The following is a 23,542-nucleotide window of genomic DNA, read 5'->3' as shown; positions in this document are numbered from 1 at the left end:
CTTTCTTACAAGTAGTGGCGCATGAACATTTTGAAGTTTTGTGTGTATGTGTGTGCGTAGGGTTGTCTATGTAAAAACATGGGCCATTGTATTTCAAAACAGACAACATAGCTCGCAATTTTTTAAATGAAATTTGCATAACTTGTACTTATTGTAATTATTCCTTATTGACGGAGTAGCGTTGATAAAATTTTATGTCATAAAGCAGTTATCTGATTATTGGCGGAATGGAGTGTAACATACCAATATCATATATATAGCTACACGATATATCTGCTGATTGAAAATAAAGGGTTGAAAACGCCAGGGCATCTTGCATTGAGGTAATGTCCTAAAACCATGGCCCTGCATTTTAAAGGACGGAAAAATTCCACATGTACAGCAAAGCAAGTAGTCCATTATATTTGCTTGTAAACTTAAATCAATTAAATTCAATGAGAAAAAAATGGAGTTCCACTTCCACAAATATCAAATTATTTGGCTGACATTTGATTTCAGAGTTGTAGTTTTCTTATCTTTCTGCCTCCTTACGCTAATCGCGACTATGAGGATGGTGAGATGAAATGGATGAAGGGACACTCACCGCACTCAGCAGAAATGGTCTCAGCCCATGGAAACAATGTAGCATAGGCGTGCGCAGGTCCTCTGTTGGGGGGGGGGGGGCGAAAGTTCAGTCAGGGATAGAAAAAAGTACATTTCATCTCACTGTTTTATTGCATTGATGGGAACGAAACGGAGACGTATATAGAGTGTGTTCGGACACATCGAAAATCACTGTATTAGAAGAATTCTGAATTCTCTGACACTCTTTACTTCCCCTCTCTGTGGCTCAGAGACTATTTTACACACAAACATGATTTCGTAATGCAGATTCACAAGAATTACAAGTAGCTAATTTATTCATTTTCAATGTGTGAACAATTTAGTCTGCAGACAAATAGAAGCAACGCAACTAAAAAATTATATACGTGGGACTCTGGGAGTGTTAAGAACAAGAAATTTGTTAGAGAACGAAATATATAGGAACAAATGCAGTCCCGTCCCCCTCCATAGCTGCTTGGAACTTTCGCCGGCTTGAAAATACTTAATTTTTCTTTCGTTTATTAACCGTGATAAGCTTCCTCTACACTAAATTGCTAAGTCAGAGTATTAGGGAAGAACTGTCCCCTGTTTTTCCCCCGTACGCACGCCTATGAGAAAATTTCAAAGTCGTTTATCGTTAAGCTGAAGAATCATATAGTTATAGAGAGAGATGGTATAGAAAGAGAGAAGGGAAGATATAGAAAAGGGGGTAGAAAAGTGACGATAAAAATAAAAGATGTAAGTAGTAAGAAGAAGACAGAGGAAAAATGGAATTGACAAAGAGAGCGGTCGAAAGAGAGTGAATCTACATACAATACATGGAATGAAACCTAATGCAATACAATGATAAAATAGTACAGAAAATTATTTTTTTAAGTTGCTGTTTTAAGTCCACTTTGTGCACAGTAAGGTTCATCGGGACTGGACCTACAGTTTAAAGTGGGATCCGAACCACTTGTACCTCCACCGGGTATCGAACCCTGGACCCCTTGATTACAAGGCAATGACGCTACCACTGCGCCATGGGGGAGGCCCTACAGAAAATTATTGAGTGAATGCAGAATACATATAATAACAAAGATATATCAAATTTGTAAATATAGAAATGTTGTGTACACTTAAATGTATGTGTGTGTGTGTGTATATATATATATATATATATATATATATATATATATATATATATATATACACATATATATAAATATATATACACACACATTGCAAGTATGTAATGTATTTCTTTATGGATGTATGGATGTGTGTATATATATATATATACACACATATATATTTGTTACATATCAAAAAATTCATCCACTTTGTAATACATATTCTCCAAGAGAAATTCCTTGCCATGATTTCTAAATGTTTATTTCTTCATTTTCTTGAATACATTGGATAATTTATTGTATAGTTTTAATCCTGTGTGGTCAATAGTATTTTTTGTTAACTGTAATCTTATGGTCTCTAAACGTTTGCTGTTCTTGTGTTGTGTTCATGGAAGTTGTAATTTTGGTTAAACAAGTGTGCATGCTCGTGTATGAATGTTTCTAAAATATATAAGCAAGGCACTGGTAGTATACAAAGATGTTTAAAGATTGGTTTACTAGGTGCTCTAGGAGCTTCTTGCATTATTATTCTTACAATTTTTTTTTCTGGAGTTTGAAAATAGTTTCTACTAGAGAGGTTGGGGGTTAGCAAAGATTGAAAGTCAAAATTGTTTTGCCCTAATCGAAGTTTTTTTTAGGCCGATGCATGGAGTCCATATGACCAAGGTTCGAAATGGAACGCTTGACTTTCTTTAACATGGTGTTGTCTTTTGTTGTCTCTGAAAATATTACAGCTACGAGATTAACGACCAGTGAAATGACGCGCTGCATTACAATTAATAATTCAGTCGGTAACGCGTCTGACTACCATGCTAAAGGTCCCGGGTTCGATCCCCGGCCGGTTCAAACCCGGGAACTTTTCTAACCATGGAAGCTGCCCCGGCGCCCACCCAGCGTCGATCGACATGGGTACCTGGGGGAAACCCTGGGGGGGGGGTAAAGGCGGTCAGGGGCGTGATGCTGACCACATCACCCCCACTCACGACCGGATCAAGAAAGTATGGGGCGTTACCCCCACACCCCCTATACGCCTTCATGGCGTGGTGCTAAGCACTTTACTTTTTTTAACCTAGTTAATATTAAAATATTTGCAAACATCAAATAATGAAAAATACACGAAGCATCTAGAAATGTCTTCTTTTTAAAATTTAAGCAGACAGAAATCGTGAATGGTAGCCAACTCTCCCGAAAGGGGGAAATAATTCTGAATTAAATGTACATATCCTCAACTGTTTGTCTTAGTAATACTTATTTAAAAATAAATTTGCACAAGTGAAAGGTATTTCTATATTTTCATTTTGCGTGTGATCAAGGATTGGATGGGATGTATTGTTTTACTGTTGAGTTAATCGAGGCAAAGAGGAAAGGGCAACAGAAAAAGCACTAAAAATTGGAAATTAAAGAAAGAGGAAATGCTACAGATGCGCAGGTTGCAATTCCAGCCGTAAGTACTTGTCTCCACCTTAGGTAATACAGGCGTCGTCATACTCTGCTAAAACACCCCCGCGGCAACAACTCATCTCCATGTATAGTGGAAGCTATATAAATGTTATAACATGTAATATTAAGGACTATTAACAATTTAGTTCACACTGAAATGGAAAGTGTAGTGAAACATCTAAATAAAAGTTAGTTAAACGATGCGGACCGGTCCATTGGAAGGGGGAAGGTTAAAGATATTCACGAACCGGAAAGCCGTTCCGGTCCATTTCGAGCCCTGCATACGACTGTACTATGTGCCTCAACCGGGGATCGAATCTGGTACGCCTTAACTACAAGGCAACAATGTAACTACTACAAAAAGGAGCAAAAAGACTCTACTCCCTCTGAAAGTTTTTCGGCAATGTACTGCGACATTCTGTATACACGCCCCTTCCACCTCCCCCATATATATACTTGCAAACTTACAAACCCGAAAAATCGTCAATGTTATTTTCCTAGATTTTTGTAAGTACACATGAAAACATTTTATAATTCGAGGGAGCATGTCTCCCGTGGGCACGCACCTGCCTAATTTCAATATATTTTAAATACATCTACTGCCGCACCCAGGATTTCTTATTTCGTAGAGGGATGGAATTATAAAGGTTGATATTACATAGCTGTGTTCTTGGGGCGGGATAGACTCTCTAAAATATTTCATAATTTCAATTTTTATCCTTCGTCATAAAGGCTGCTCAAACACAAAAAGTTGCATTTTCAGTTACCACTTTCCTTTCTCCCCGAGTTCTTCATTGCAAAATTTTGATTTTTTTTAAAGATTTGTGGGGAAAGGCTGTAGCTCCATCAGCCTCCCTTCTGCATACGCCAATGGCCGCACCCATAGCCAACAACATTACAAGAAGACCGGGAAACAAAATTTTTAAATATACTAGCCTATCCGACGCTATCAATATCTGAAAGTGGTAATTTTCTTCAATTCAGTTTCACTTTTTTAAACACTTCGCAGGTTTGTGTGTGCTCCTCCAGTTGCCGGCGTCTGAATATGCCACTTTCAAGAGGGGAGGGGGGGCATAGATTATGTGCAGGCAAAAGGCCTATTTTAAACAGAAACAGTTTCAATGCGGCAATACTTATTTTTAAAAAATATATAGCTTTTTAAATTTTGAATCTCTTCGATTTTCATTTACCGCGACCTATGAGCAGGCACGGACCTAGAAATATATTTCGGGAGGGATCCATACAGTGCCGGATCTACAATCCGCAAAACCCCGCACTGCGGGGGGGGGGGGGGCGGAGACAAGTAATCTTTTAGGGGGCCCTCGGCCTTCGACATAGTAGAGGGTTCGTATTTGCGTACGTAAAAAATAAACGCAGTTACTCAGGGGTTACAGAAACGAATGCAATATGTACAGGTAAAGGTGAATTTAAAGTTCCCTGTGCATATAGCACCGTTCCATGAAGGCACATTTAGGGGCCCATATATTTTCGCTATCGGACATCTTCGAGGTGATATGGTCAGCACTACGCTCCAACCGCCTTTTTGAGGCTGGTTGGGCCATGGAGCCTATTTATGCGGGGACAAAGGCGGAAGACCTTCAATCACCCACTCCGGGTCTCCCGCGTGGTAGTCAGACTAGAATCAAATCAGGCTAGAATTTCACGAGAAATGCAGCGGTGAAGGTTTCTTCAACATATCTTTAAAACCTATCTTTAATCAGGAAAGTTATGACTGCATGATTGTAACAAATGTATCCTTTTCCAGGTGTGAAAAAACATTGGCATATATATGTATATCACATCACCACGGGCGCCGAAACCTTGAGGGAGGGGCAGGGTGCCAGGACCCCTCCAGTTCTTGTTTGGCCTCCACCTATAAGGAGCCTAATGTAAAACTTTCAACATGTTACATAACTTTTGAACACAGAAACTTCGCACGCAACAGGTTGGAAATTACGCTCTGAAATGGGCAAATTCAGTAATATGGAGGCCTCTCTGATGGAGTAGTGGTAACGTCGTCGCCTTGTAATCAAGGGGTCGTGGGTTCGATACCCGGTGGAGGCACATGGCACAGTGGTTCGGATCATACTTTAAACTGTAAGTCCAGTCCCGATTAGCCTTTCTGTACATAAAGTGGACTTAAAACAACAATTCAATTGATCAATCAATTCAATAATGTGGGACTAGCACTCAGTTTGAGTGTATTTCATGTGCTTGTGCGTTTACTATTTCAGTATTTCCTTTTTCAATCTGACAATGAATTAAGGAAAACGCATGGTATATTATGAATGAATATGTGCGAGAATAGAGAGAAAAGCATGGGAATACTGTAGTCCTCATGCTCTTCAATGAGCCAGTCCCATTGCAAAATAGTCTAAACTGTTTCTATCATGACCAGTCTAACTCCATTACTTTTCATAGGGGGTGTTAAGGGACTTTTGAATCACCCTGTAGGCCCTTGTATGTGACTTTGTCAACATGAGATCAAGAATTACACACACACACACACACATTATACTATATATGTGTGTGTGAAGGTAGGTAGGCAGATGGGGGCCTTTGCTAATATTTTGCGGGGGGGGGGCAAGGTTTGTAGATCCGGCACTGGATCCAAACAAAGTGTCTCACAAATAATAATAATACTATTTATAATTAATATTATTATCACATGAATAGGTAAAAAACGGTATAACGATAGAGATTTAACAGCACGTATTATTAGGAACCTTACTTGTAGTTAAGATCGTTAAAATATGTATAAAAACAACTGTTCTAGCAAGGAAATTTATGTCAAAAATAAAAAAATCGAATATTTATTGAACAACATAAATAATGTTAAATCTAGTTAAAGAAAATAAAGATCGTGATTAATATTTTGTACATATTAGCATGGACGTACGCAGGATTTTTTCCATAGAGGGGCAAGCAAGGTATTTTTTTCCAGGGGGGAGCAAAGGAGGCATATTTTTCCCAATAATTGTGATGCCCCTCAAAAAACACTGCTTCAATATGAAATTATCACGTTCCTTCAACGCCCTTATAATAATTAACATAAATTACTGTGACTGAAATGGAATACTGTGTAAATATATAATTTGTAGGTGGACATTCATTTTCCAGGGAGGCCGTGCCCCCTTCCGGACGTACATGCCCTTTTTGTCTAAGTAGGAGTCAAAGTGTGCATAAATCTTCAATCCCAACCTAATAATGATAATAACAATAATGTTTTTTTTTTTTCATAATACCAAGTACATAGGCCACTGAACAACCCTCGATCATACAACAAATGCTAAACATGTGTTTTTTGATTATTTAATTTTAGTACTTGGTAAATTTAAATATTTTGGGGGAGGGGTCCGGACTCCTTGGACCCCCCTCTAAATACATCCTTGCCAACGAGGGAGTTATCATATTTGTGCCTCCTTCGCGTTAGTCGAATACGCGCCAAAATATTTGTTTTAGCCACCTTACACGAGCCTCTAGACTGAAACTCGCCTACGAGATTTTGTACAAGGACTTCACATAACACAGTGTAGTTATCGATCCTATTTGAAAGCACGTGTGTTATGTTTATTGTTAAATATGTAAAACAAATCATAATAACGTATATATTATGATCCTAAATACCAAAAATTACTTTTTCAGCGTTATTTTTTGTATTATACATTACAGTTTAAATATTAATGAAGGACTACTTTCTTCGCGCGGATGATTCATTGTACCGGTGAATGCTTTTGCTTTCTTTTTTTGGCGCTCTGACTAGCTAGCGTGCAGAAGGTGCTGAGCATCAAGTTCTTTATAGTTTACAGTTAGAAATAAGTAAGTACGTTTCATTGCTTTGAATCTGTAATTTAATCCGGTTCAATTGAGCACGTTGAATACATTATGTAGATTTATTTTGCATATTTTTGTGTACATATTTAGCATAATGCTTAATTGTATTGGACGCTCATTTTATGTACCAATGTCCGTTATTTTAAATCGGTAGACTATAAGAAGTACTTCTGTGCAACAATTGAACGTTGTTCCTATAAATTGCGTGTTTGTGGTGATTCGTAAAATATCTGTAGCAAGTATTGGTATATTTTCTTTACTACGAAAACTTTTTTTTTAATTTTCCGCGGTAAGCTTTGAATGAAGTGCACGTTAAGCATTACCTAATTTCTAGTGCAGTTAAACTGGGAGTTATTTGATTAAGTTTTATTATTTGCTATTAGTATTTCAATATGTTTTGATTTATGTAAGAAGTTGTTTTGTGATAGGTTGGACAGCTCTGTAAATTATTATAAAGGTAGATATTGCTGCTGCAATGCCGGTTCAGGGTTTCCATCTTGTTCTTGTAAATGTTTCAAGTAACAGGTAAAACGTTCATGTTAGGAAGAATTCTTTCGATTATGCCGGTGGAATTTATGCACTGTACTTAACATTATCCGGTATGTACCAGAAGGTAAGTTATAAGAAATGTTAAAGGTCTCACTTTCACCACGTGTTAACACTTTATTTCAATGTCCTTGGCAGTCGAAGAACGTTATGTGAAATACAGGAGTTCGGATTTCAAAATTACATTTTTTGTACTTTTTAAATTTAGTTACTGAGGTCGTTGTTAAATCCGTGGGTGCAACGAACTTCCATTCAAAGAACAATTAAATACCTGTATGTGGGAAGGTCAATGGGGGCGTTTACCTACTGTACCCCCTCGAGAATTACGTCGAATTTGTTTTAATCTACAGTTTTCAATGCTTTACGTAATGTAAAAGTGGTTACAGCGTTAGGAAAGAACAAATAACGGAGATATTTGATCTCAATGGTCCTAGTAAGTTAAAACATGCAATTTTGGAGTATTTTCGCCGCTTTTTGTAAGTAAAAACTGTTGGTGTATGCACACTAAAATAACAAAAGAACACGTCGAAAATAACTATCAGTACTAAACCTAACTACCTGAAATTATAGCTGCTGTTGTGGGAAGTTGTTTTGGGTGCTATGTTCATCCTACTTTGGTAGGTGACTATAAGGTTCATACTTTTTTCCTCTATCTGACTTCTGTGTCAGATTGCTTATTTTTAAGCACAGGAGAGAAACAAATAATGCTTCATTGTTTGACTTTTCATAAGGTGGTGAAGCTAGCTTCAGGCGCGTGCCCAGGATTTTCGTAAGGGGGGGGGGTTATGAATCTAACACATTTTCCAGTTCACAGGTCAAATTTCTTGTAATAAATTAGATAATTAATATACTTGGATTTTACCCCCAATGAACGCAATCAATGTATTTGCTATGGATGCTTCATGTTTTTATTGCATCATATAAAAGCACCTGCTTGAATATTTCCAAATTATTAATATTTTATATTTAATTGCTCAAATATAATTTTTAAACAAAAAGTATGTGCACTCAACATTGTAACAACATTAAAGAGATTAAGACTACTTGATGTCTTAAAGACAGTAATAAATAAGGTACCACAGTTCAACAATTTAAATTCTGAAATTTAGGCATCGAGGTTTCTGTGCGAGTTCTGACAGTATGTCGTCACAAGTAACTTTTATATCACGGTGAATGTTCAGAGCAGCTAACCCATTTAATCTTTCTTCGCAAATGGTATTTCGAAGATAGGTCTTCAAGTGCCTCAAAGTTGAGAATGATTTCTCATTTGATGTTGTTGTTACTGGGATTGTACATAATATGAGCAAACGTGTGTTTACCCAGGGAAATATTACTTCACTGCACATATCAATTGCTTCAAGAGCATTTACTAGACGTCTTTGCATTGCTGCAAGATGACGATACCACAGTTTCATTTCAGGGTGAGCGTCGTCGCCTTGTAATCAAGGTGTCCCGGGTTCAATACCCGGTGGAGGCTAATAGTGGTTCGGATCTCACTTTAAACTTTAGGCCCAGTCCCGATTAGCCTTACTGTGCATAAAGTGGATTTAAAATATCAATTCAATCAACATTGTACTTGTTGTGGAGATGGTTTTGCTAAATATTGTGTACATTTTTGGCATTGTATTATTATATTATTGGTCAAAACATTTGTTTGACAGTCGACAAACAAATACGAACCGCTTCAGTAATTAACATTTTCTACTACAGTGTCATTAATGTGTCATATTCATTTTCATATTAGGTCTATGGAGAGGAATTTTGTATAATGTTAACGTTATGGAACTGCGAAACCAACTGTTGAAGGGGCCACTCCCCCCTTCCGCTCCGAAGCCCAGTACCGCACCACAGGATCTGTCACTGAGCCCGACAAAATCTTGCCAGACAGTGCTCGAAATGCAAATTCGTAGCCGAAAAGGGAGGGGATGTTTGATCGATTTTGGAAATACGAGGGGGTACATCCTTGTATGGATCAACATGGAGACAATACAGTAGGTGGAGGATGCTCAATATGAAAATTATTCTAATTGGGGGTATGATTTGTGAAACTTTCTTAACTGAAGGCAGCATCCCCTACTTCGACCACTGATGCCAGAAAAGATGCTTTCAGAAAATGAATTTATTACTGCACACGTATATTACTTATTGTATTTGTTGCGTTTGTACAAGAGAAACATTCAGAAGATTTGTAAGGAATATTTACAGTTAATAGGATGCCTATCTTGTCTATCCCGTGTCGTAATACAAACTTTATCCCTTTCCTACAAAATAATAAAACTGTCCGTGCCAACCGTGATTTTATAATGTGGTTGCATACATATACACTAGAGACATTAGTGCCACTGCTCCGACGCCAGGGTTTCAAATACCTTGGTGGATCTATAAGATAGGTAATATAGTTTTTCGAGGGTTTGTGAACAAAACAAAAAGTAAATGATTTTAAAGTCCATTTTATATTCAGATACGTTAATCGGGACTGGTCTTAAAGTTTAAATCGGGATACGTACCACTGTGCAATGCACCTTCACAGGGGGTCAAACCCAGGACCTCTTTGATTACACCACCATCGGTGAGGCCCCCGAAATCATTGAGGAAACTTGTTCATCATAATGTTCTCTAGCCCTGCGAAAGTTTATTGGTGATATAGGGTGACATCCTACACACGTCTTCCAGACATACACACTCGGGCACACCCCTCCCCTGCACACACACGATTGTATGCTTACAGCACATGCTGTGCCCTCCCAGAAAAACAATTCTAAATCCGCCTATGGATATATCTGCTATCAAATAATGAACGGCACTTACCTCGACAGTTCCTTGACATAATTTTGCAACAAGGTTTGCAATATCTTCTGTTATGCCTTCTTGTTGAATATCAAGAGTCTGAAAGTTCGCACGTTTCACTCTCGCAATTCGGATGGAATTCCTCTTAACTTAAATCGACCTTTTCTGACGTTCTATTTGTGGAAGGTGAAGCTTCAACTTCCATTTTTTGTTTCTTTTTGAAATAATCTAATAATGTATTTCTCCTCTTTTTTCTATCCATCTTTAGTTCCACGTCAAAAATCTATTACACATGCAGAAACGTAACACACAACACGACCACTTCGACTTGCTACCTTGCAGACTGCAACTCGCTGCAACCCCAGTGAACACCAGGACTTGGGAGAAAGATACCGGGCGGTCGAATGTCTGAACCATGCATCCATCTTGGTCCAGCTCAAATTACGTCACCAGTGTTGACAGCAACCAGTAGTGTCAGTGTCAGTAGTGTTGGCAACTGCTAAATTATTTACGCACAAATTCAAGCGAGATCTTTCACACATGTTACAAGAAAATTCAATAAACTGAAGGCTGGAAATTGGTTGCGAAAAAAATATCTAATTTGTAAAGAGCACAAGAGTAAAACGTATAATATTTTGGCATATTAATTGCTTTTATTTTGTTTATGAAACTGACTGGGCCAGTTGCGCTATATAACGCATCCCTCCCTTCCTCCCGGCATGCTATTGTACAAAACATCGATTGCCTACTTCGTAAAACCATGCCTCGCTACTGCCTGCAACAATTATTATTATTATTATAATTATTGATATTTTGAAATAAATATGCATCCAGGTGCGAAATAAGATTTTGACTTACTTTGCCTACTAATTGTAGTGATTCAAATCTCACAGAACTTTGCTCTGCTGGTATAAATGGTATAAGAAGGGGAAAGAAAGAAATGGGAAGTTAGCAGCACTGTCGTAACAGGAAAGGGACGGTCATTCTCCTAAGAGGGTCATCGTGGGTGAAAGAAAGGGGAGGAGGGATTCCTTCAGTTCGCATTCCAAGGGGTACGGCTCTTTTCTTGACCATACTGAGAAGGAAATTCTCTTTCCTTTTCAGTGACTAAGGAATGAATGAATGCCTGTGCATTGCTGTAACTCAACTCCAATATTATCAAAAGTAATTGAAGAAGCAATACATTTCTCATTGCCAAATGTAAACATTTTACAATATTGGCAATTTATGAAATAAAATGTATTTCTGCTTTGAATTTTTTTAAATGACGAAACCAATGGGGGGGGGGGGGTTTAACCCCCACCAACCCCCCCTGGGCACGCCGGTGGCTAGCTTGGTACTTACTACTTTACTATCCCGGTACACACCTATCAATGATTTATTTCGCAATTTTTTACATTGCTTACATTCTATTCTAGGTAACAGTTTCATGCATCGGAGACACATTTCTTCAATTTTACACAAGAAACTACTTACGGAAATGAGTTTCTCCAAGGTTTACAACCTCCGTCGATATATATTCTTCCTAAAACTTCATCCTACAATGCAGCAGAACAATAAATAATCACTTTTCATGTAATAATATTGCGAATTTTGTGAAAATCGACATCATGCCGTTGTTTCCAAGATGTACCTGCAGATGGCTCTAGCGTCGGAAGTCACGCGATCTCGCTAGTGGAATCAGGGTTTCCAAACGCGCAATTTTTTTCTTCTTCGAGAAAGGAAAATGGTTTTTCGATGAATTTAGGGGTGAAATGGGTGCTAATGGAACCTAACCTAACCTCGTGTGAATGGTTCGTGGGGCTACCCGTGGATGGTTTTTGGGGCTAACGTCAATGGTTTGTGGGGCTAACGTCAATGGTTTGTGGGGCTACCCGTGCATGGTTTTTGATCCCCGGTTTTTTACAACTTTCATGCACAATAGAGTTGGAAACATTGATATTCGAAAACAAAAGAAGCGTTACAATTCGCAAAGCAAGCGATATCGCACCGTGACGTGCTTTCCGTAGCATTAAGGAAAATGGTTTATTTTAGCAGAAAAAGTGTTTGTTTTCGTGCAAAAAGCATATTGGCACCTTCCACTATGTTCCGCAATACATAATTGGTAAGTACAAACCACGAGAAAGACAAAATATCCGATTTAAATGTGTCTCCGATGCATGAAACTGTTACCCTATTCTACATTGCGGAACATTTCTTTAGGTGAAATAATGAATTTCTAATGAAAAATACCTAAATTTAAAAGAAAAATTAAACATTTCACGAAATTTTTTAACCAAGAAAAGTTGAATTTTTGACATAAAGAGTAATTATTAAACCATTGATGTTAGCCCCAAAAACCATTGATGTTAGCCACAAAAATCATTGACGTTAGCTCAAAAATTCACAATGGCCCCACGAACCATCACAGGGACGAGGTATGCCTACTAGGTTAGGTTCCATTAGCACTCCTTTCGTTCAATTTAGCATATACGGACATCAGTTTTTCTCGATGACATGCAGAAAGCAAATGGCGGCAGCGCAATAGCGCGTCTGAAATAGATTTTCGTAAAAAACCACATGCATTCGCATTAAAATGGATCAAAACTACATTCCCGAACGTCAACAACGCTACAGAAAATGATTTGTGTAAGTACTTTCTCCTGTAAATTTGAAGAAATCCGTCTCTGGTATAGTAAAGTGTTACCGCTAGCTTTTGAGCTATTTACTTTAGATTTTAAACTGCATGTGCATGATCTGGCCTGGCCTGCTACATGGATGTGTGTATTCTTTAGTTGATACGTACGAAGCTTACGTCAGTGTGCATTTATTTTCGTGCAGGAGACTTTTTTTTTTATCTATATGCCATGGAGTTGGGAAAGTACCTCACGGTGTTCTGATGTGGACTGGTTCTGCTAACGTTATGAGGGGTATTACATTACTAAATGCTTTCGTTGAGAGGTTTAGGCTATCAGCATTAAAATTACTTCGGAAAATACTTCCCCAACACCTGATCATGTACTTTCTACTATTTTTGCTACTTGGTGATAGAAGCAGTCACATCCATTTTTAATTTAAAATAACTTCTTAGCAGTAAGTTCAACAATGATGAATATAATAATCTAAGATAAAATACAATGTTATGGTATGATTCAGATAATTATGTTGCTGGTTAAAATAGCCACTTACGCTGTTCTCTGCAGCTGGTGAAAATAGCCATAATGCTATTCTCACCATGTGGTGAAAATAGTTGCGGCCTTTTATTTTAGACTTCTCATGGGTGTTCAATGTAAACATCAGGAGTAGGGCTTGAAAAATCCCAGTTGCCATGACGACTAAAAATTTCAGCCTGACAACTGATTTTTTGCTGTAACATTGCCTAGAGTTGCAAAAAGCTGGCTTTTTTTGAATGAATGTTTTTTCGATAAAAAGCTGTCTTTTTTGGAAAATAACCAGAAATTTTGGCTTTTTACCAATTACAGCTAACCTATTGCACTTGAAGTTAGTTATGAGTTTACAGGTATGTAGTAACATGTTCTACAACTAGCTAAAAAAATGGTGTAGCAGCCTAGAGGCAGCAGATCCCAGTTGACACACATTGTACCTAGTCTTACCATAAATACTGTCCCAAAGTTGTAAGTAAATAGACACAAAATGGTGAGAGATATTGTAATATCAGAATAACATGAGGTGCATGGATGCATTATGAACCAAAATCACAAATAATTATTCGAAATGGCCACCTTTAGCACTGACACACTTCTGAAGTCTTCGTGGCCACGCATCAATTGAATTACGCAACACATCGACTGGAAAATGAGCAACTGCCTTCAGAAGAGACCGACCGCTTTAAACTTTCAATATTGGGATGTCTCTTCTTCCAAGCCATCTCCTGAAGCTTGGACCACAATTTGTAGTCCAAAGGGTATAGGTCTGGACTTGCAGAAGGCCAATCTTAAGTGGAAATGAAGTCTGGAACATTTGCTATGAGGGCACGCTCCATTTCTGTGAAAAGGGGGTAAAAACATCAGCTAAAGTGTACCAGCAGACAGTGCTTGAGAAACTATGCAAGAATCTTACCGACACCATCTTCCATGGAGAGAACTGGAGCTTCCAGCAGGACTCAGCCCCAGCACACAAAGCACGCACCACCCAGCACTGGTTGGAGGCAAGTTTTCCTGACTTCATTTCCACGTCAGATTGGCCCTCTGCCAGTCCAGACTTAAACCCTTTGGAATACAAATTGTGGTCCAAGCTTCAGGAGATGGCTTGCAAGAAGAGACATCCCAATATTGACAGTTTAAAGCGGTCTCTTCAGAAGGCAGCTGCGGAGTTTCCACTTGATGTGTTGCGTAATTCCATTGATGAGTGGCCACGAAGACTTCGTAAGTGTGTCAGTGCTAAAGGTGGCCATTTCGAATAATTATTTGTGATTTTGGTTCATAATGCATCCATGCACCTCATGTTATTCTGATATTACAATATCTCTCACCATTTTGTGTCTATTTACTTACAACTTTGGGACAGTATTTATGGTAAGACTAGGTATAGTGGTTCAGGTACAATTTTAACCCTAGCTTACTGAGGGGAGAGGGGAAGAGGACTTGCAGGCCCTCTACATCTACTTTTTAGATTTTTCAACTGTTTGAAAATAATCTACATTGTTCCCTAGGATGTTCCCAGTATTTCTGTATTAATTTTGATCATTAAAAACACAAGTATAATGTAATGAGGAGGCAAAATGCACTTTGTGGGCTTATCAGGCACCTTCATTAAATGTCTCATTCGAGACACTCATGCCAGTGACAGTGTACAATTGGTTGGTAATGATGGTAATTATTATATTTAACAAATTGCACCTTGACAAACATTATGGATTTTGAGTGTTTTAGTGAATGATAAAATACAAGGGTTGGATAAAAAGTAATGGCAACACTGGTATAATTGGTACTTGACTGTATTGGCAGAGGATCACGTGTTACATTCCTTCAAAGTAATCGCCCCTCATCTCTACGACCTTCTGTCACACGTATGGAAGGCGTCGTACACAGTCAGCGTGTCCATCTGTCGATGTCCCGCAGTGACCGCCCTATAGCACGTATGATGGCTTCGCGCGTGTCGTAGTTCTTCCCGCCCAGTGGTTCGTTCATTTTGGCAAAACGGTCGTAATCACACGGTCTCAAACCGGTGAATACGGCGGATGATGGGACACCGTGCCGTCGCTTCCTTCTTAATGCGAGACGAAGGTGGTGTTGCAAGAAGGTGCAGAAGTAGGCTGCATTGACCGTCTGCCTGAGAGATGTTGTTCTTGCCTAAACATATTGTTAGGGCGCTTGCACTCTCGTCCTCTGCTTCAGAGCACTGCACTGTTTTTGACTGAATAACATACAATCGCTCGCACTCACTATACTTCCCCGTCTGACATTCCTTTATCAGCCACGAAACGCTTGTGGCGCTGTGACTCACCCCTTTCACGGGACAGCAGTGTTGCCATTACTTTTTATCCAACCCTTGTATATGTTTGATATGATAGTTTGCTGCATTTTTTGACAGTGCAGGTGTATCACAGTGCCAGGTGGGTGCAAGGGAATGACGTTCAACAAAGTAGATGAATAGCAGTGTTAACGTTCAGAAGTTCCAACAAATGCCTGCCTACATTCCTTTTGTTAGCATACACCACATGCTGCTCTGATCAAGACTTAGTGCAACGGTGCAGACACCAAATCGATGAAGGTGACAACCTGGTATTGCACCGTGCAACCAACTAGATGGGCTCCTCCATGCCAGGTCTTTCCGTTAATATTTTCCGTTTGTTTCTCCAATTCTTCCATTTAAGGCGAGGAGATTCAGTTACGGACTGTGTGCATTTATTTGAATATCGTCGGAATGGGCAATGCTACTGAAGAAAAACGTGGGAGTACAAGAGTATGAATTTCTCCACATGTGGCAGGTCGAAGCATTTTCCAAAGTTAATTATTAAGCTAGATACGACCTGTAAAAATGAATAAGAATTTTCGGAATCCAATGTATCCCTTATGCGCAATGAACTTCAACATCAAGTTACGGCTAATCAAATGGGAGTTTCGACTTTTCTGCTGGGCAATCACTTCTTCAAACTGCTCTCTTCCCGTTGATATCATTTTCGGTACTAGTTTACTATCCTTCGGACACATTTATTTTTACAGAAGACACCACTTACTGTAATAAGTTCCTGTAGCATTGTCGAACATCGGGAAGTTGTTTTTGTGTGATGTGGGAAGAATGTTTCATAGCTGAAATTCATGTTGTTCGTTGAAAATTAATTCTCCGACTGAGAATAGCGTTTGGCACGTACACCTTTGTACACCATCACACGTAGTTTTCTTCATGCATCACTCGTTGTGATTGTGTTTTGTTCATGTTCGTTGGGTATCCAGTGTTTCAAACTGTCTGCATTTGCAACGAGAGTTAGAAGGATGGCATGTCGCTAGCCGCACGAACCATTGGCACGTGGTTAGGTTAGTTCGGTTAGGTTAGGCAAACATAGTTAAAATTTGGTGTCGTGTTATTATCAGGATCTAGAAATTGGAAATAATTGCGAACCATTGGCACTAGCCCCACGAACCATTGGCGCGTGGTTAGGTTAGGAAACATAGTTAAAATTTGGTGTTGTGTTAGTATCAGGATCTAGAAATTGGAAATAATTGCGAACCATTGGCGCTAGCCCCACGAACCATTGGCTCGTGGTTAGGTTAGTTCATTTAGATTAGGAAACTCTTAAAATTTGGTGTTGTGGTAGTATCAGGAATATATATATTTGGTTGTGAAACAAAAAAATTTGTGAAAATAGACAGTTTCAGTTCCGAAAACTAATGCCTTATTATGGCTTATTTTGCAATTTCTAGATGTTTCCCACTTATTCCAGGATGGATAGCACCATGAAAGATTACAATTTTCTTCATAAAAGAATGAAAAAAAATTAAAGAAATAGATCTGATGAACTTTGTTCATAGGCATTTCTTGGGTTCTGAAGGTTCAAACGCTGCATAACAATTGAAAATCAAGACAAGCCCGACGCGTCATTATGTAGGAAGGTGTACGCGCCATATTGTGTGTGAAGCAAGCAGAAAGGCTAGGAGAAAGAAGTACTGGTAATGTGAAAAATTGCTCTTGTTTTCATCAAAACGTCAATACACCTTCAGGAATGTTCCGCGAAGGAGATATGTAAGTACGAATGTCAAAAATTTGACAAGACAAGCACGACGCACGATTATGTAGGAATGTGTACTCGCTATATTGTGTCTCGGGCAAGTGAAAAGGCCTACCAGAAAGACGTACTTCTAATGTTGTAATGTAAAAAATTGCTCTTACTTTCATCAAAACAATGTCAATACACCTTCAGGACCTTCAGGAATGTTCCGTGAAGCAGATACGTAAGTACAAATGTCAAAAATTGACGAAACGAAAAAATTAGAGGTGTCTGAAGGATAGTAAATTTTTACCCTAAAAATACCTATTGATTTATTCTTAATGTGTTGTTAGTTCTGTATACAGGACATGATAAATGCTGGTGCGTGGTACTGGTCTAGGTTATGGATCAGCGGTTCTCACGTGCTGGTTTGCCGGCCCACGTGGCAGAGTGGTTAGCACATCACCAGGGATCCCGGGTTCGTATCCCATCCTGGGCATGGTTGTTTGCAAGTGTCCATCATATCATCACTCATCTCATCTTCACAAATTAGCCAAAAGTGGCACAAAAAGGCAAAGTAAAATAAAGCAAATCAATCATTCGTGTGGTGGTTTGTTTTCAATATCTCATTTGTCAAGAAGTTAGATGAAAGTCTTCTTGCATGTTATGCTCTTGCACCCTAGAGTTTTTAGTCACCTGAATACCAGGAAAGAACTTCATGGCACACATGTAGATGGTGGCTGACACTGATGTTACATTCTAGCTACAGGGCTATATTACTTGTTTGTTGCTGTGTGTGAAATTAGAATTAACTTTATTTTAGGCTTGAGCTGGTAATTATTTTTCAGCCAACAGCCCTGATATTGGTGCACTTGCAGCTGTGATAAGTACGGGAACCTTAGTTTTCTTGCGCCCAAGATATTGCAAAATAAATATTTTCAACTAAGCAGTAATTGTTCAAGTTACTATTCAGATTATTTATTTCTTGCATATAGGTACTTTGTAACTTGAAAACTTTGCGACTTTCATGATCATCCCTACTAAAAGTACAAGATTACATATAGGTGGAATGTGTCCTTCCATCACTGACATAATTATACTAAATTGTGTACATATGTTGCACATTATATTTGGTGTATAGGAGAATGTGATATAAAATCTGCATGTAAAGTTGTCTTTTTAGCGTATAAATTTCTACTAACTTATTTCTCTCGCCAGGCAACAAACATGAAAAAGAAGTACAGGGAATCAGACTCCGATCCTGATGAACCAGACGAGTTGCAAGATTCTTCGGATGACCCAGCATGGAATCCTACGGAAGAAGTTAGTACACTTCTATTCTATTTATTTCTGCAATTTTTTTAAAATTTAGTTGCTCTTGTAGCTGATTGTATTAGTGATTCTGAAATTATGCAATCCTAACTTTGATATTTAACTTTTAAAATCGTCAGGGCATTTGTCCCGTCACTTGGAATGACAGGTGCTCACCTATCAAAAAGACAACTGTTGCAAGCTCTTGGATCAAAGTGGCATGTGATGGTCATACTCAAGAAATGAGCAACCCTTGTCACATTGACTAAGCAGTTTCTTTGTCATCTTGGTCTGTTTAATGCACTTGTGCAGAACTGATTTTATTAATGGGCTGGACTGGAAAATGCCTATTCTGCTGTATCCAATTTGTGGTTGTCTTGTCACTGTATTTGTCCTTATTGGCATATCAATAGCAAGATGTTTTGAATAAGTAATGGGAACATACCTGCAACAGAACAAATTTTCTTATTTCTGTTCTAGTGCCAATTGGAATAATTGAACTTCACGAAACTGCACTATTCACTATTTTGGTTTAAAGGGATAAGACAAAATTCTTCTGGGGTTAGGTCTTAACATGTGTGCTTCTGTGTCACATTTTTATGTGATATTCAAACTGCAAGAATTTTTGTGAATGAACCCATGCCCATTTACCCTCTCCAGTCTTAGCAAAAAAATGCTGATTGTATGAAAGTTTATCATTGCATTGATTAGTCACTAAATTTTATCTGAGGTCAAAGTTAACTTGTGAATTTTCTTCGATTACACATTTCAGCTGTTGTCCTGGTGAACATTTGCCATAAATATGTTGAAAGTGAGCATGTGAGGTAAGATTCAAAGATGGAAGGAAATTAAATTTCGTAGATCTAGTTTCAACAATAGTAATAAACAACTGTGCATGCACGAGTGTAATTAGGTCTTGGAAGCAGTGGCGTAGCAACATATCGCAAGGCCCTGGGCGAGATTAGAGTGCGAGGCCCCCATCCAGTCTTTAAATTTGAAATCTGAATGTGAATCCATATAAAATCTTCAGGGATCCGCCAGCAATTTTTATATTTAAATAATGATAATAAATTACTGATGATAATGATATTTAATAATTTATCTCGCACGCTGTTTTCTGGGACCTGAAATCTGAAGCTGTAGGACAGGCCGGTACCCAGCGGAGGGACCAAGGGGACCATGACTTCTCCTCTTGAACTTGGAGATATAAATACCTAAGGAAATATCATTGACGATTATTCAGATTGTTCAAGAATTTCGATTTAGTCCTTGCATATAAATGTTTTTTTTGGGGGAAGAGCCAGGCCTCCAGAAGCCTGCAGTCTGCAACGTTGAGTAAGTTTTGTTTTATAACATGGATGCAGGTCTACAAGACATCCTGATTTAGTTGGGGCAGTCCATTCTTTTTAATCTCTCAAATTTTTCATCTTGTTTCCAAAAGTTTTTTTTAATTTTGTTAAACTCATTTAGACACATGTTCTTCATTTTAGTAGTCATTGCTAATACATATCATGTAATTTATAAATATATTATTCTCTAACCACATAATTATCATGGCTGTTCAATGGTGCTGGTATAAGAATTTTTTTAAAGAAATGAAAATAATGTTAATTTGCCAAAGATAGTACAATGCGAATACTTCTGAGAATAGAATGTTAACAATAAGCACCAAGCTGTACGCCATTTGACAACCTTTGTCTGTAACCGACTGTGTTGCTCATTGTGTGTGTGTGGGGTGTTTTGGTGAGTTTGTTTGTTTCCAGTTACTTTGGACCACAACATTGTAACCTTGTACTGCCAATATCAGAGAAATTGTTCATTTTTACAATTCTGTTTTTACTGTACATTGTGTTTTGTTGTAAGGGATGCAAAGCTGATGTTGAAATCTGCTTAGTGACCTTTTTATTTCAACATGTTATCACTGTGGAAGACTGAATGAAAATAGTAATGGACATATTACTTTTGCCGTTGGGTGTACACTTAACACTAGCCACAATACTACCATAACATTGGTGATCACATCTAATACTCCCAACAGCTTTTTCCCGACCACCGTGATGCTGCAGTGCCATGCACCCCGGTTTCGAATCCCGAGCTGGGCATGGATGTCCCTTTAAGAATTTCACATCACTCACATTCAACGTCGCAGTTATCCAAAAGTGTCAGAAAATTGAATTAAATAACCTAACTCAATCAATCGAACAGCATTTCGAGTCTTCCCTTTGTTCTACATTTTTGGAGCTGCCCCCACCTCCTCAAAAAAATGCTGGGCACGGGCCTGCTCTATAGGAAGGAAAGAAACAATGCAAGCATTTAAATGCCTTACATCACACTTGCTTTGTGGCAGTTGGAGGTGCTTTATTGTTAACTTATTAAAATCGGGATTGCAAGGTCAAGATAAATAAGAAAACACAAGACAGTGCTTTTTATGTAAATAATATTAAATGTGTAAGAATGTCCAAACAAGTTATTGTGAATTTTTGCGTAAATCTTTGACATGAGAAATATAATTTTTTCCTTGCTTAGGTTTTGTACTAGCCTGCCCCTGATTTGACGTATTCATTCAAATTACGTTTAACTAGAATTTAAAAACAGAATGTTTAATATATTTTTTTCTCAATTCTATTTATTATATTTTTCATATCAGCCTCATGGGACACGTTGCCTCGGGAGGTCGCCCTTCCCTTGCTATGCCCCTGCTTGGAATTTGATGACTAATCATCTTTCTTTCTGAGCCTTGAAAACATAATTTTCATTTTTTGGCTTTTTGGTCCTTTTTCAGTACTATTTGCCATTATTATTGCATATTTTAAATTTTTGAAGGCCTCGGTGGCTCAGTCGGTAACGCGTCTGACTACCATGCTAAAGGTCTCTGATTCGATCCCCGGCCGGTTCAAATCCGGGAACAACTTTTCTAACGATGGAAGCGGCCCCGGCACCCACCGAGCGTCGAATAATATGGGTACCTGGGGAAACCTGGGGGGTAAAGGCAGTCAGGGGCATGGTGCTGATCACATCACCCCCACTCACGACCGGATCAAGAAAGTGTGGGGCGTTACCCTCACACCCCCTATATGCCTTCATGGCGTGGTGCTAACCACAGGGGAACACTTTACTTTTTTTACTTTACATTTTTGAAGATTTTTCCTTCTCCCTCATTTCGTGAATTTTAAATGCATTTGCTAGCATACCTTGCGTAGCAAGTTCGCTCTTAGGGTCAGTGGAAAAGTGCACTTATTATTTTAACTGAAATGTTCAGCAATGCAATAAATAATTTATTGCGGTAAATTTATTTTTCCTCCAGCAGACTTAAAATACTTTGAATGAAGCCTACTTTTGAGTTTCCCTTTGTGGCCTCTTATTGCTTTAATCTGTAGTTTTATAGTAAAATTAGTCACAATATTTATAAAAATATATATGGTGTGCATGAACCACAAGTCTTTTCAGATCCTGGCCAACTCTACTATTGTATCGTGGAAGGTTCACTTTGAAAGATGAATGACATACAGAATAATATTGTGATTAATTTTTTTGTAACTTTGTAGTAAAAATAGAGAACTTGGCACTTAATTGCTTTTATGCCGTTGCTTCACTAGTTTAAACCACCATCCAACTGGTTTTATCAAATTATTCTACTCCCTTGTAATTTATGAAAATATCAAGCTTTCATTTTCAGTAAAAAAAAAATATAGATTTTTAGGTCATAGCTTATAATTTTAAGGCTATTCTACAGGTCATTGACATTTTTTAGGTCGTGAATTTCAGAGCCTTAATCCAATATATATATAGCCCAAATCCCACCACTGACTGACTCACTGACATAAATGTTCTCCATGAAGGAAGACCTGGAAGTGAAAAACACCCAATTACGACCACCCATGAAATTGTCCCAAAAGACCGAGAAAATTAAAAAATCGCTCAATTGGCCCTTCCTTAAGGGTGAAGATGCCCTTTTCTCACGTCCTTAGCAACCGTTGCCATGGGCTTTTTTTGCAGCGCACATTGTTTCCTTCAATTGTTAATTGTCAAGATACATTATATTTCTCACAGATCAATAGCACACAGATGAATGAACTCGTGGTTTTGAAATGGTGCCTGAAACAAGGGTGACATCTACATAAGAAGATTCAGCCCAGATACAATTACGTATATATTGTTATACTCTATGCGTAAATATCTACATCGTGTTTGCTTTAACTAAATGTTTAGGGGGTATAAAGACATGCAATTCCTTAGAGCTTGCCGTGCCTGTTGTCCATGGAAACGGACGTTGCTAGGGAACTTAAAGAAAGTTTTTTTTCACCCCGGAATCTACTGTAAGGGAATTATGCTAGACTTTCCGAATTTCAAAGTACGAGAATTAGAATTTATTACAGAGGCAAGCTAGGAATTTGAGGGGAATGACGGAAAACAGTTATTATCCAATTACGTTCAAAAATGTAAAAAATGACAAAAGAACTTAAATATTGCATTTTCAATTTAGTCTCTATTCAATTCGTTGATGCAAAACATCCAACTACTTATCTTGGAACTGTTATTACTTACTCAGTTCATTATTAAGAAAATAAACAATATTATTTTGAATATTTGCACCTTATTAGAGCCCATACATACATAGTTACTTTCTAAACTTTTCAAATGAGTGAACTTGTACACATGTTCCCCATCATCCAATACAACATGCAGACATTTTCAAAGTCATTAAGATCATTAAGGAACTCCATCTAAAACATGATTGCGTTCACATCGTGGCCGAAGGTCACGCATGCGAGCGTACAAGACG

The 23,542-nt window shown here is 38.3% G+C and overlaps 1 protein-coding gene across 2 annotated transcripts in view; it reads left to right on the top strand.

Annotated features, from left to right (window-relative positions):
- Nucleotides 1-6,845: 6,845 nt before the first annotated feature.
- Nucleotides 6,846-23,542, top strand: part of LOC145999550 (uncharacterized) — a 30,943-nt gene continuing 14,246 nt past the window's right edge. The window contains exons 1-2 of one of the 2 annotated variants that reach the window (XM_083136553.1): nt 6,846-6,953; nt 18,667-18,771. In XM_083136553.1, the coding sequence (XP_082992679.1) occupies nt 18,676-18,771 (96 nt within the window). In that variant the 5' untranslated portion in view covers nt 6,846-6,953; nt 18,667-18,675. Of the gene's footprint in view, nt 6,958-18,666; nt 18,772-23,542 lie in introns of both variants that reach the window. The other variant, XM_083136554.1, reaches the window with a different exon arrangement.

This window comes from Lepisma saccharinum, chromosome 15, assembly GCF_977018435.1.
Source record: "Lepisma saccharinum chromosome 15, izLepSacc3.1, whole genome shotgun sequence".
NCBI classification, from domain to species: Eukaryota; Metazoa; Arthropoda; class Insecta; order Zygentoma; family Lepismatidae; genus Lepisma; species Lepisma saccharinum.
This window is presented reverse-complemented; position numbering and strand designations above follow the sequence as displayed.